Source organism: Anastrepha ludens, chromosome 3 (assembly GCF_028408465.1).
Source record: "Anastrepha ludens isolate Willacy chromosome 3, idAnaLude1.1, whole genome shotgun sequence".
In the NCBI taxonomy this organism is placed as follows: domain Eukaryota; kingdom Metazoa; phylum Arthropoda; class Insecta; order Diptera; family Tephritidae; genus Anastrepha; species Anastrepha ludens.
In genome coordinates this window covers 105423772-105437871 of record NC_071499.1, presented here as the reverse complement: position 1 = coordinate 105437871, position 14100 = coordinate 105423772, and the positions used below count along the sequence as shown (strand labels likewise).

The 14100-nt window shown below is 39.7% G+C and overlaps 1 protein-coding gene across 1 annotated transcript; it reads right to left on the bottom strand.

Moving 5' to 3' along the window:
• Positions 1-10145: 10145 nt before the first annotated feature.
• Positions 10146-13857, bottom strand: LOC128856671 (uncharacterized). Its single transcript, XM_054091984.1, has 7 exons — positions 13562-13857; positions 11830-12516; positions 11647-11765; positions 11379-11572; positions 10910-11301; positions 10623-10689; positions 10146-10550 (listed from the first exon to the last, which is right to left on the bottom strand). The coding sequence occupies exons 1-7, from the start codon at positions 13639-13641 to the stop codon at positions 10374-10376; spliced, it is 1716 nt and encodes a 571-aa protein (XP_053947959.1). The 5' UTR covers positions 13642-13857; the 3' UTR covers positions 10146-10373.
• Between the last annotated feature and the right edge of the window lie 243 nt (positions 13858-14100).

Genomic DNA, 14100 nt, shown 5'->3' with positions numbered 1-14100 from the left:
ATTCACCTGGTACTTTGGCAGTGGTTTGGCAAGATACTAAACATGTAATGCTTCTAAGCAATTGCCATGAGGCTACAGTGGGCACCGTTCAAAGAAAACAAAAAGATGGCACCAGAGTTGATGTGACCTGTCCAGATTTGGTGAAAACATACCGAAACATTATGGGTGGCGTAGATTTAGCCGACAAAATGGTTACCCTGTATGAACTAGACCGAAAGTCTGCTAAATGGTGGCGAAAAGTTTTCTTTCGACTTATGATGACATGCGCCGTAAATGCTTGGATTATCCATGCGGAAACAAACCATCCACGTCAGAAAAGAGAACCGTTCTTGGGATTCTTGGTAGAGCTATCCGAATGCCTGATCGACGAAGGAAAAAAGAATGCGAAAATTCAGCGCAAAGTTCGAACAGGACCGGTCTCCGCAATGAAGAAAAAAATTAAACAAAATCTGGGAGATCATTTGCCACAAAGAACGAACAAGAGACAACGATGCGTAAATTGTGCTAAAAAGGGCAAAGAGAGCCGTACGAATCAGATTTGCATTGCTTGCAACTTGGCATTTTGCAAAAAATGTTTTACTCCTTGCCATCAGATATAAATATAATGTCTTATAAGATAAAATTGAATATATAAACGACAAAATAAAATGAAATCGAGTGAATTTAAGTCTAGAATTTTTATTAATATTTTTGAATACAGATGGATTTGGGATGTTTTTATCCCAGGACAATATCTCCTTTTAGGGATGCGCTAAAAATATATTATCAAATTACTTTTCTTAAAATAGCCATAGGAGACGATATAAACACTTTTCTTTGAGATTGTACGTCACAAAAGTTCCCGTCCCGAAACGGTTAGACAGCCAAGTTTGGACCACATTAGGTTTTAGTTACTACTCGCACGTGTGGTTTTCATACCACTGCCAAGTGTGGCTACCGAACAACCGCCTTATCAAAAAGCCAAGTTCGGGCCACAATAGGTTTTAGTTCTCACCGCCAAGTGTAGCTTCCGAACTACTGCCTAATCAGGAAGCCAAATTAGGCACGAATAGTCAACGGCGTTACTTTCGGGACTTGGGCCTAGTTTGGCTGCCTTATGAGGCGCAAATTTGGAATGCGGTCTGCCTTATTTGCGCCTAATCACCGCCTTACCAAAATTTCTAGTCGGGATTACAGCACTTGCTACCACGGCCTACTCCTTATTGCTGAAAAAAAGAGGATAGTCTAATAAAATTTAAAAATATTATATTTAAAGCTATTGACAAATGCATGACTGATGGTCCTCATGTTCACTCGTACTAACACCCTTTTTTGTTTTTTTTAGATCTCCATTTATTTCACACAATCTGTCATAACATTAAGTACTATTTTTACCTACAATTTAAAGAAGAATAACTTAGAGTAAGAACTCCCAGTGGAATTCGTTACTTAATAATGAACATCGTACAACATAAGTATATATTATACAATTTATAATCTTTTTAAATCTTTGCATTAAATCGTTAGGCTGGCATTTTTTAATCTTGAAGAGTAGTTTATCTTGAAAAGGTTATTTGCTCGGTTATTCGGATGAGTGGCAAGTCGGTTGTTGTTTCTCTGGCTGGTCAGGTCACGGTGCAATATCGCGTGTCGTACAAACCATGGCGCATTGGCACACATGCGGAGCACGTGTAGCTGAGCCCCATAATTGAACTCCAATTATCCAGGCAACAATTTCAGTCCAAGTTGCTTTCGCTTTAAAAATATATGCGGACGACAAGTAAGACGCCGGTCTAATAGAATCCCTAAATATTTGGCATAATCTGTTTGAGGTATTGAAACGCTGTTAAGAGATACGGAAGGACATGAGCCGTTTCGAAGTGTGAATGATATCGGCATTTTTTCATCCAGTCGCTAACACTGATAAGGCTTTCTTGAAGGTAATCAGAAGCAATTGAGGGAAGGGCACTCCTGGCCATGACGGCAGTATCATCTGCATACGTGGCTGTATATGTATGTGTTCTTTGATAGTGGCAGGTCTGCCCTGAACAAAGTGTGCAAGACGGGGTCTGTGGTACACCTTCTCTAATTGCGTAAGTACTGCCTCCTCTCAAGTGCTTGTCTAGCGAAATCATACACACAATTAACTTGCTCTATGGTGGTTTGATATGTAATGTACTCCGAAAAAATCCTAATTTAAACCAGGTTATTCAGGTATTTAAAAATCCGAACGTCGATCCAGAGATTATTGCTAAAGCAGGAGAACGTTTTCTTCTTGAATTATACGGTTACAGTGATGTGAAAAGTTAGAAAATAATGTCTTTAAAAGAGTACAGATATGCATGCTTCACAAAATCAGCATATAAAAATAAATTTTATATAGCGTCCCTACCACCAACAGAGGCAGCAGCACGATAGCATTCATTCCGAACCTATCACCAGGTTCAGCAGTGGTACGGGAATGAACAAAATGCAGAACAATAGGGATGGAACAGAAACAAAAATGGGTTAGTTCCTGTTACGACACTCGAGCCCCCAGCTCCAGAATCCTTGTTAAAACTTATTTCTTGTAAATGTAAAAAGGGATGTCAGAAATCCTGTAGATGCAGAAAAGCTGGGTTAAAATGCTCCGTTATATGCACAAATTGTAGTGGTGCTTGTAAAAAGTGCGATTGGATTACGATGAAGAAGAAGAAACTGCGACTATTTTAGAGCAAACGTTTGATGAAACGGACAACGAAGAGGATTGTGATGAGTCTGATAGTCGTATCGCAGATGATGCGGACGAGATTTCAGTCTGCGACGTCTTGATCGGTGCCCTAGACGAACTCGCAACGCCTGGTCCATCAGGAACGGTAAAACGTAGGAGATTGCGCTAAATTTTCGAAAGTGTGCATCACATGTGGATTAGGCAGGGGTCTCCACTATAAAAAAACGCGCCGCTTACTCTACCTCCAGGTGGTGTGGAAATGAGTTTTTTTCGAAAACGCATATTAAAATGTACTTTGTGGCGCTCATACGCCAAAAACTATTGATTTCACAAAAAAATCGTAATAACATAAAATGTAGGAAATTATCTCTAGTTTAATTTTGTGTACATATATTTTCCTCATAAAATATTTCGGAATGGAGATATTGTAAAAAAACTGTTTTTAGGCGCCATTTTTTTCAATATGGCGGCGCTAGCGTCGCAGATATGAAGTGGCAAAGTTGAAATTCGAAAAGAGCATCCCAAAATCTATAATAATTATCCAGTTTCAAACTTCCGCAAAACTTTCCAGGTCAAACTACCAGATGACTGGACTATGAGTTGGTTCATCAAGAGCGACTAGTCATTGAAACTTTAGTATCACAAGGGGTAAATACATATTATATCTGTGTGTGCCGCTGCCATCGACGGTTGGTTTGAAGCATAAACTAATTTAAGTATTGAGTATGAAGTTCCCCACCGTTTTTTGTTGTTGTTTTTTTAGAGGAGGTCAAAAGCGAAAATGTCAGAGACATCGTCAAAGTTGCCGTCACACCAGTAGTATGTGGGGCATGCTCCCACTAACCCTATAACATTCCTCCCCTCTCGGCTGATTCCATTCTGGGACTGCTATTTGCGCCTTTCATCAAGGTAGAGCCGTGTTTATGCCTTTTAGATACACCAGGTGCCTGCGTGCAGGATCCTCTCTTAATTGCGTATTGGGGTTATACGCTGTCGATAGCCTCCATTGCTTTGTGACCAATGGGGCATCGGAAAATTGCGATATCATTACTTGATATCGACTTGTCGTCTGTTTGGGTTCGTCTTGAGGCTTTACCTAACGCGTTCGTGCTTGTCGTCTGTTCATGAATACATTCAACCCCACAGGAGATCTGTTTCAAAATTTTGGGTGTTCTGTATCGATCGCAATCGCTTTGCTTCCGCTTTGCGCTCCCATTCTAAGTTTCGGAGTTTTATTATTATCCTTGCTGCAAACTGTTTTACTGCTTCCCATTTCTCTTTCGAGTTCAGCATTTAGGTTTCAAGGTTATCTGGTGTGGGGCGACGCTGAGGACATTTGTGAGCTCAAAGCGCTCTTCATAAAATCTGGCGCATTGAAAAGTCACGTGTTCTGCTGTTCAGTTTAGTTTTTTGCGCCGCCAGCTCTAGATTAGCGTTGCTCAACCACCTTTGAATTCTCACAATGACATCATTGCACATATGCTTGAAGCAGTAGTTAAGCTTATCAGTTAGAACTAGTGCAATATCATCTGCGTAACACACCACTGTTACACTTGCCGGCATCACAATTTTAAGAATCCCATCGTACATTGCATTCCACAGTGTGGGCTCTAGTACGGACGCTTGTGGGACGCCTTCCGCCACTAAGTATCTTTTTGGCCCTTCTTTTGTATCGTGAAATAGGACTCGCTGGCTTAGATAGCTGATAGTGATACGAATCAGATAACGAGGGACTGTGAAGCTTCTGAGTGCCGAGAGGATATTCTTCTAGTTTACAGAGTTAAACGCATTTTTTACGTGTAGCGTAATCACTGCGCACTTTTCCCCCTTGTTGACAGAATCCTTTGCAATATCAACCACAGTTCTTATAGCATCGATTGCTGATCTTGCTTTTCACAATCCGAACTCGTTGTTAGAGAGTCCGCCAGGCGCTTCCTGTTCCTGTAATAGCTCACTTGTTATGCGCTCAAAATCCTTTCCAATAGTGTAAAGCATGCGCTGTCGTCGGCTGGTCAGGTTGCTTACCGGGCTTCAACAGTAGGACTAAGCGCTGTTTTTTCCAACTCCTGTGGAACGTGCCTTCGATCAAACACCTGCTATACACAATTGAATTTGCACGAACCGCGGCTTATAAGCAATGTTAGGTATACCGTCAGGGCCCGACGCTCTGTTATCGCTTATTCGAAGCAGCCTGTTCAGCACCTCTGCTACCGATACTGCAGGTGTCTCGTACTCATCCATATGCGTGCTAACGCCATTATTACCTTCCTGTTGGGGAGAGAGCGTTGCAATTAAAACTGAGAACTGAAAGAGGTTCCAAATGCTCACACCCTCACCAAATCGTTTTTATTTTACTAAACAAATTTATATAGGCTTATTTTGGTCAAAATGTCATGTAAGATGAAGGAAAATTCTTTCGGAGGTTTATCTAGAGATATTTATATACCTCATATAGTTTTTGTTCATGCACGCTAGCGTTAAGGTAAATGATCCATTATTTGTGTTCGCGCATTAGTTTCGTTATAAGAAGTCCAGAGTACAAAATTTTATCCAAAAACTAAAGGCCTTTAACTTTAACTTGAACTTTAACTTTAACTTTAACTTTAACTTTAACTTTAACTTTAACTTTAACTTTAACTTTAACTTGATCTTGATCTTGAACTTGAACTTGAACTTGAACTTGAACTTGAGCTTGAACTTGAACTTGAACTTGAGCTTGAACTTGAACTTGAAGGCCTTTTTCAAGCCCTCTCCCTCAACCTTCTACAATATCTATTAATGTTTTTTTCCTTATATTAAAAGTCCAGTATTAAAAATTTCATCATAATAGGAGGGAAAATTATTGCACAGGTGATTAACCCAAAAAACTTCTCTCTTAAGCGGTTTTTAATTTAAAATAAAGGTCAAATGTGGCAAATAGTATCAATATCATAAGAAAATTGTTGAAGGCAGTGTGGGCAGGCCTGCTCCGCCCATCTACAAATATATCTCTTTCCAGCAATATACATATGTAGGCAATTCTTGAAGGGAGAGAGGCAATAAAAGCTTTTTCTTTGTAACAATCAAATGCAAATTTATGCCAAACCACTTCGCACTCAAACCTACAACTATGCCGTTAGATAACACAGCAAAAGCAAACACTTACATATTTTCCTCCTTCCCTCCAATCACCATCCCACTAACTAGGCCACTCACTCCTGCTTGAATTTTTGGAAGGTAATGTAGTTTGGCCGTAAATTCAAATGTCCTGCTGAGAATACCGTTAAAGGAAAAGTGCATTAGTTTCGAAAATAAATTCTGCTGTAATCCCTTTGTAGGAAAGAGAAAAGGTTACCTTCATTGTTGTATGTAGATTTTAAAATTAAATTCGTTTATACCATTATTGAACACTGACCAATACTAGCCAACCAACTGAAGTAAATTTAAAAAAATATATTGGGTAGTCGAAAAAGTCTTTTCCAAATGGTTCGATTTCATTTCGTTTCAGCAAAGAATCGCAGATGTTAATTCGGTCCATTAAATTTTTCACAGACAATTCCTGTGGTACCCAAACATCGAGCTTCTTTTTATAACCAGCCTTTTTTAAATGGTTCAAAACCGTTTGATGATGAATGTTTAGTGCCTTGGCGATGTCATGGCAGCTTATGTGACGGTCCTGGTCAATCTTTTCCATAATTTCATCGACTTTTTCAACGATAGGTCGACCGGAGCGAGGTGCATCTTTCATAGCGAAATTTGCAGAACGGAAGCGAGCGAACCATTGTTGTACTACACGAACTGATGCAGCATCGTCTCCGCAAACTTCACAAATTTCATTGGTGGCTTGCGTGGCATTCTTCCCTTTTTTATACAAAAATTTCAAAATATATCGAATTTCTTCATTATTTTCACTCATTTTTGAACATCTAAAACTTTTTTTCAACCCCTCCGAATTTAATTTTTTTTTGGTAAATGAAGCTTAAAATGTCTCTTTTCTAACACTACATGATATGACACAATGGGATTGGTAGCACTGGAGATAGATGACTCCAACGACATCTTTTGACAAAATACGAAAAGACTTTTTCGACTACCCAATATCTTGTGAAATCCAAAAAACAGAAAGTAATTTTTCTCCAAAGGCTTTTTCACAATAAAATTTGGGGTTCACAACCCCTGAAATCTAATTTACAGGCTCGAAAAGCGATAGTACGTCAATATTTTTACCAGTTTGGATCAGTTTTGACTATATTTTTTGTGAGTGTGCATTGTTTTCTTATACAATGTGCATACGGTAGTTGAGGACTTGCAGATAAGACATGGAGGACTACAATTCAACTCAAGAAATGAAGAGACATGCAGTTACCGTCACTACCGATTTAGAAATCTCTCTCTCTCTCTCTTTCTGACAACGTCCGATCTGCAGAATGTATTCAACGTTGCCGAAGATCTGTCGTAATTAATGAGGCCCCTTGCGAGGAAGCTTAATGTTTCAGAGGATTCCATCCGTCAAGTTGGCCATGAAGGTCTCGTGTATAAGTCCTACAAAAGACAGTTTATGTCGGAACAAACACAAGAATAGCGAGTTATGCGATCATAACACCTTCTAAACAAAATTAAACACCGTAAAGCGCCTGAGATGTTACATACTATGTATACTGTGGGCAAAAAGTAAGGTGAATTTGGTTGTAAAATGAAAAATCTTTATTTATTCTTGTGAATCAATTTCATCCCCTTCAAAATGATGAAATACACTTACCTCTTACAAATACCCTCTCGATGAAATACACTTATGCCAACGATTTTTCCAATCCCCGAAACACGCCATGAAAGTCTATGAAAGTCCATTTCCGGTATAGCCATCAGCACCTTCTTCGATGCGTTGAATTTTTGGCGAAATGGTCACGAAGAACGAGTGCAGTGTGAGACGGTGCATTATCGTGATGCAAAACCCAAGAGTTGTTGGCCCATAATTCTGGTCTTTTTAGACGAATTCCTTCACGTAAATGACGCATAACGCTCAAATAATATTCCTTATTAACAGTTTGGCCTGGTGGAAGGAATTCATAGTGCACCACACCACGAAAATCGAAAAAATCTGTCATCATGACCTTTATTTCTGACCGACTTTGACGTGCTCTTTTCGGCCAGGCCTCGCCTTTAGCACGATATTCGCTTGATTAGTCGGTTGTTTCAGGGTCGTAAGCATAAATCCAAGTCTCATCTCCCGTAATGATGCATTTGAGCTTGTCCTGATAGTCTGAAAGCATTGTTTCACGCACAGCAACGCGACGACTTTTTCCCAAGAAATTGAGAGTGAATGAAATGGTCTTTCAAAATGGTTTTCACAGATCCTTCTGATATTCCGATCATATCAGTAAGGTCTTTAACAGTCAACCGACGATTTTTGAGCACTAACTCCTTCACTTTATTGACGTGTTGGTCATCTGTTGACGTCGATGGTCGTCCGGAGCGCTCCAAGTCATCAACACGTTCTCGACCCTCTTTGAAATCTTGGTACCACTTATGAACATTTTTCTGCGACATGGTAGAATCACCAAATGCCTTCTGCAACATTCTAAACGTTTCCGCAGCCGAAATTTCATTCCGCAAACAAAATTTGATGGCACTTCTCTGCTCAATCAAATCAGACATTGTAAAAATCGAAAAATGCACTCTTGGTCGTTTGGTAAACACAAGCGTAAATATATTACTGAATGACATTCACATGAAAGTTGGCCAGATGTTATTAACAGTGCTCACTCAGTGCCAACTCATGAAAAAAATAACTAGAGCGAAATTTTGATCCCGCGAAGTTTGATAAATAAATTCACCTTACTTTTTTGAAGAGTTCCAAACCGCTTTAAGAGTGGCGATTGGATTTTTTATGCGATTACCAATACCTTCACTTGAGCCACCGTTAGCAGATATTACTCAGCCAAGATAGCAAAAGGAGTCGACTTCTGCAAGTTCTATGTTGTTAATATGGGATTTCTGCGTGCAGTTGGTGTTGAACGGAATTACTTTTGTTTTGCCAATATTTATCTAGAAGCCGACTCTTGCCGTTGTTTTTTGCATCAGCGCTAATATTTGGAGCGTATCAACGAAAGTGTGCGACAAGAAGCAAATATCACTGGCAAAGTCGAGATCATTGAGGTTTCCTTGCAATCCGCAAGCTATACCTTTTGTTTCAACGGGAAGCGGTTTTTCATAACGACGTCCAAAAAAATATTAAAAAGCAGTGGCGCTACACACAGCACTGACGAATGTCTGTCGTGACTTTCATACGTCTACTCAGCTCTTTTTTGTACAAAATGCGGCTGCAAGCTCAATGAGTTTTAATGGAGCACCCATCCAAGCCGTATCTTCCGAAATTAACTGATGATGAATTGTAATAAATGCGTTTCAGAAATGAGAGAAACGAGATGAAAAACAAATTGCGACAACTCTACTGGCTACTAGGAAAACAATCAACCCTAAGCTTATTTAATAAACAAATGATATACAAATCAATAATCAGACCGACATGGACCTACGGACTACAAATTTGGGGGACTGCCAGTAAATCGAACCTACAAATCATTCAGAGAAGTCAATCTAAGATGCTAAGGACAATCACAAACGCAAATTGGTACATAAAAAATGACGATATTCACCGCGACCTCGGCATAGACGCTGTCACTGAAGCAGTAAAAATAAGCAGCAGTAAGCATATCTTGCGACTATTAGAGCACAAAAACCATGAGATGAGACTGATACCGGAAATGGAACTTAAACCAAGAAGACTAAAGCGCAAAACACCCACAGATCTTGCTCGTACTGTAATATAAAATAAAATATAATAATATAAAATTATAGAAAACTAAGTAAGAAAACCAAAGACAATAATGCTCTCTTTCAAAGGGAAGGGACATTTTAATTCCAAACCCCAATACCAATTACTTATTGTTAATATTAACAGATCATAATTTATAATGAAAAAAAAAGAAATGGATAAAGATAAGATAGAGGGAGTAACAGCATTCTACCGATTGTTCCACAATTACTCGAAGACTACTAACGTGGCCGACGCAGGACCGCCCTGCTTGTTCTGTTCTTAGTCTTCGCTGAATTGCATTCGAAAGTCGTACGTTGATTATTTATGCGATTATTTTATTTACAATGCTTTTCAGTTCTTGCTCTCTGATAGGTCGCCTTTGTTAGGGATGTTGATAACTTTTAAAGGCTGAGAGAAATTGGTACAAAAAAAGGGCTGAGTGACGGAACTCTATCGTCGTTGGAGCATCATTGTGAAGGAGCACAATAGATCTTTCAGCTCGCAGTGCTAAGTCCCTTCACAATACTAACTCCCGAAAACAAAAAAAGAGTTCTACACTCTGGACTAGTGCTGTCTGCGGTTAGGTTGATTTGGTAGACATCGTCTTTCATAATTATTACCATTTGTTTGTGTGACGCATTATTTTTTAAAAATATGTAATTAACAGCAGTCTGATAATTATGTGCATTTACTTTATTTTTACTTAGTATAATTAATGAAACTACAGTCGTATAATGGGTTAAACGAAATTAAGTTTTTGGCACATTATTTGATGATTTCTGCTTTCTTTTCTTATAACCAAATATTGTTGCTTATGCGAGTTTTTTATTTATTTATTTAGAAACTAAAGGATATCTTTACCGTTAGTTAGTTAAATCAGTGCTAAGATCAACACTTTATCGGCATTTTAGGAAATCGTTTCTTGAAGTTCTCACATTTTGGCGTCGTGAATAAGAAAGATCCATTCGCTGTTGTTGCTGACTCAGCACTCAAGGCGTTGGTTCTGTAAGCCTTCAGCACGTAAGAAGTGTTGAATTTTAGTTTATTAAATTCTATTGAATCTTGCTGTAGAATAGAAGCGATAAGTGGTGAATGAAAACTGAATGCAAAGCACTCGGCGCAACTCGAAATACCCACCTTTACACGAATGGCGCTGTATTCCCGTTGCTCACAATTGGTCTCTTTTGCACAGAGCTCGTAAACTCTAAAATTGTAAAGAATATACAATAGTTTTTTTTTCAGTATTGAATTGAACTAAATTAATGCTTTGTCTATCGCAATAAAAGCTAGTACACCTACGGTTCGGATGGTAGTGTCCGTCAGAAAATGTATCTAGAAAATTATACTATTCAAACAATAAAACAATAAAATCTTAGACAGATCCATTGAAATTGGCCAGTAGAAAAAGGGTTAAGCATACTTACCTCTCTTTGTACGGCAGAAATCCCGTTATTTGCACAATCATACCAAATTTGCGATTGAAACGATAATTTACTTCATATCCTCTAGACGCCGATACATTTGCTGCCAACGCCGTGGGTGTTGTTGTTGTTGTTGCACCCAATATGCGCACATTTTGATTGGCATTGATCTCTGTTAGGTGGCTGCTCCTTGTAGTGTCACTATTTTGCTGGGCATGCTCGTGATTTTGATGCGAACACTTGAGTGGTTTGTACGGTGCTGGTGGTTGGGTGGTGTTGTAAAGTATGGAACTCTTGTCGGATTTCAAGCGACGACTGCCATTAATGGACATGGACTGCACTTGTATGTAGTAACTGGAGTCGGGTAAAAGTTCAGCGATTTCGAAATTGTGATTCTGTAGGGGATAATTTTAATTTTGAGTGCCTGTAAACTGGTGTATCTTCCTAAATTGCGCTCTATAGCTGTACTTACGTCCTTGACATAAGCCTCATTTGTGATGACGGATTCGTCTTTGTTTCTTACGTAAAGTGACCATATGATTTTATACTTTTCAATAGGCAAATTCGATTTCGAAGGACACCATAAGATTTTCACCTTGTAGTGCCGGCCATCAAACCCTCCAGCGACCACTTGCAAGTCCGCAGGTGACTTGGGCGGTTTGGGATCTAAATTTGTGAAGTTTTGTGGTAAGAAAAATTGAGGAAACAAAATTTAGTTAAATTAAATGTTGTCTACTCACGGTGCGTTAAACGAAATTCCTCGGAAGGCTCAGAATAGCCGCGGAAGCCGTAGGCATTGATTGCTGCCACACGCGCTTGATACCAATGGCCCGGTTTCAAATTAAAAGAGATATCAATTCTGTTAAGCAAACTCAGCCATGTTTATATTATCGATATAAAAATAAACCATAAACATCAATCACCTTTTGCTGCGCGCTACTGCAACCTCCGCAATCTTTTCCACCAACTGGCATTGCCATGCACTGAGCTTTCGCGGAGCGAAGGAGACACCAAAGTGGTAACGCACTTCCACATGACAGTAGTAGGTGGAATTTGCCGATGACTCTATGGTGATTTCCACTTTATTTCCACGCGCCACTTTATATTTCAAAATTCTTGGTATTGGCGGCAGCAGCACATCATCACGCACACCGAGCGCGTCGACACAGCCAGGCCCGCAGCCAATGTCGCAGCATTTTTGTACGACAGGACAATCTGAATCGTACATACAACTGCCGAGACAAGATAGTCGCTGCATTGGCGTGATTTCTTGAATTGAGAAATTCAGCTTATTTGGGCAGGAGCCGCGCCGCGGTTCACGGTAAATTGTTGAACGGCATTGTTGAAAGCAGATTTGCGGATCTTCTGCCACTGGTCGCATACCATCGGCTGCGCATTTGGCATAGCATTGCAGCTCCAAAATTTTATCCTTAACATCTATCGCTGAGCAGTGTTGCACGACGGGCGTGTTGTAGTGCGAGATGTGCTCGTATTGTTTGCCAGCAAATGTGTGATGCACGTTTTCCAGCATTTGCCATAGGAAGAGTGTGGCCCACATCGTTGAAGGCAAATTACGAAGTGCGAGCGGGGAAGTCATTTTCATACTGATGCTACAAAATAAGTAAACCGAAATAGATTAATTTTAATCACAAGCACTAAAATTGCGTGCACTTATAAAATAGAATTTAAACATAACCGTTATCTTAGTTTTAAATCTTGAAATATTAAATATATAATATATTAGACCGAAGAACACCAGGTCGGGTGATGAAAATTTGTTGCTGAGAAACAATTTTTTCATCTGAAACTCATTTTCACATCGGTTGCTATGCTGCAAAACAGAACTGTTGCATTTGCGGTACGAAAAATGGTCATGGAGAAGCCGTTGCATCAATAATGAATGAAGGTTTGGTGCGGATTTTGGAGAGCATTTTTCTTTGGTGAAAATGATCAAGAGCAATCATTATTGCGCAATTTTAACAGATTTTTTTGTTTGAATTAGAATAAAAAAAAAAATTTTTAAATTGGCGCGTACTCTTCTGTTAGGAGTTGGCCGACTTCCTCCTGATATTTGTGGTGTGCGTCTTTATGCTGTTCCACGTCTGGAGGGACGTACAATTTTAAGCCGACTCCGAATAGCAAATGGTTTTATGAGGAGCTTTTTTGTGGCAGAAATACGCTCGGTTGCCGCACGGAAGTCTACATCCTCACTCTCAGTCACTGACTGATTGACAATTTATGCGCCACTTTTTGATTTCTCTAAGCAGTAGCAATCGACAGGCACTAAATGGTTCATGATGGAACATGGCAAGCGGGATGCCATTTCACGCGAAGCCACTAATTCACTGAGAAGAACATTTGGCGGCCGAATCATCTCGAGAAGTTGACCTATAAATTGCCCGCCTGGGTCTTTTAATTCGACTACTTCGAAATGAGGGTACATCAAATATCTGGTCTATGATAAAACATCTGCAATCCTTGACTAGGAAGCCAACATTCATCGCGTGCTTATGAAGATTTGGCGGGGTATGCTGAGGAAACAGTACGGATAGTCTTCATAAGATATATTTAGTTTAAAAAATTTCGCATTTCGTTGGTTTTCTGCGCTTTTTTTCTTTTTTGTTCTTGAGAACGAAACACTGATTTGAATATTACCTTAAAATGCGTAGCAAAAATAATACTTGATCCCCGTGCTTCGCTAAGAGTGTACTAAGCTTATTGGTTAATGCATACATACAGACATATGTACATATATAAAAGTCTTTATAGATACTAGCAAAACTGCATAAATGTTTCTGGCACTTTACTATTTATACGCAATGCGGTTTAATGGCCGGCGAATCTCGAGACGTGCTCGCGAACAAACAACACGCGACGCCGGAGAATCAATACTAAATTCGGACCAAGTGCTAGGCTGGCTGGCAGCTCTGTTGGCTGATCGAATGCGTCAGATTGGCGATCGAATTGGATTTTTGCGAGTGCAGGCGTTGCGCTTTGCACTGCAATACAGCCCGGGGCATCGGAGAGACCACAGATGGCGAGGAAAGACGTTTAGCGTATATCACTAGCCTAAGGCTTTGGCGTGAGCATGCACGAGTATGTAGTAAAAGAGATTCGCGATACTAGTCACTGTACATGAGTCCGTATGTATGCACGTAAATGTGCTGCATGCATTGGGCCTAGGAATGTCAATT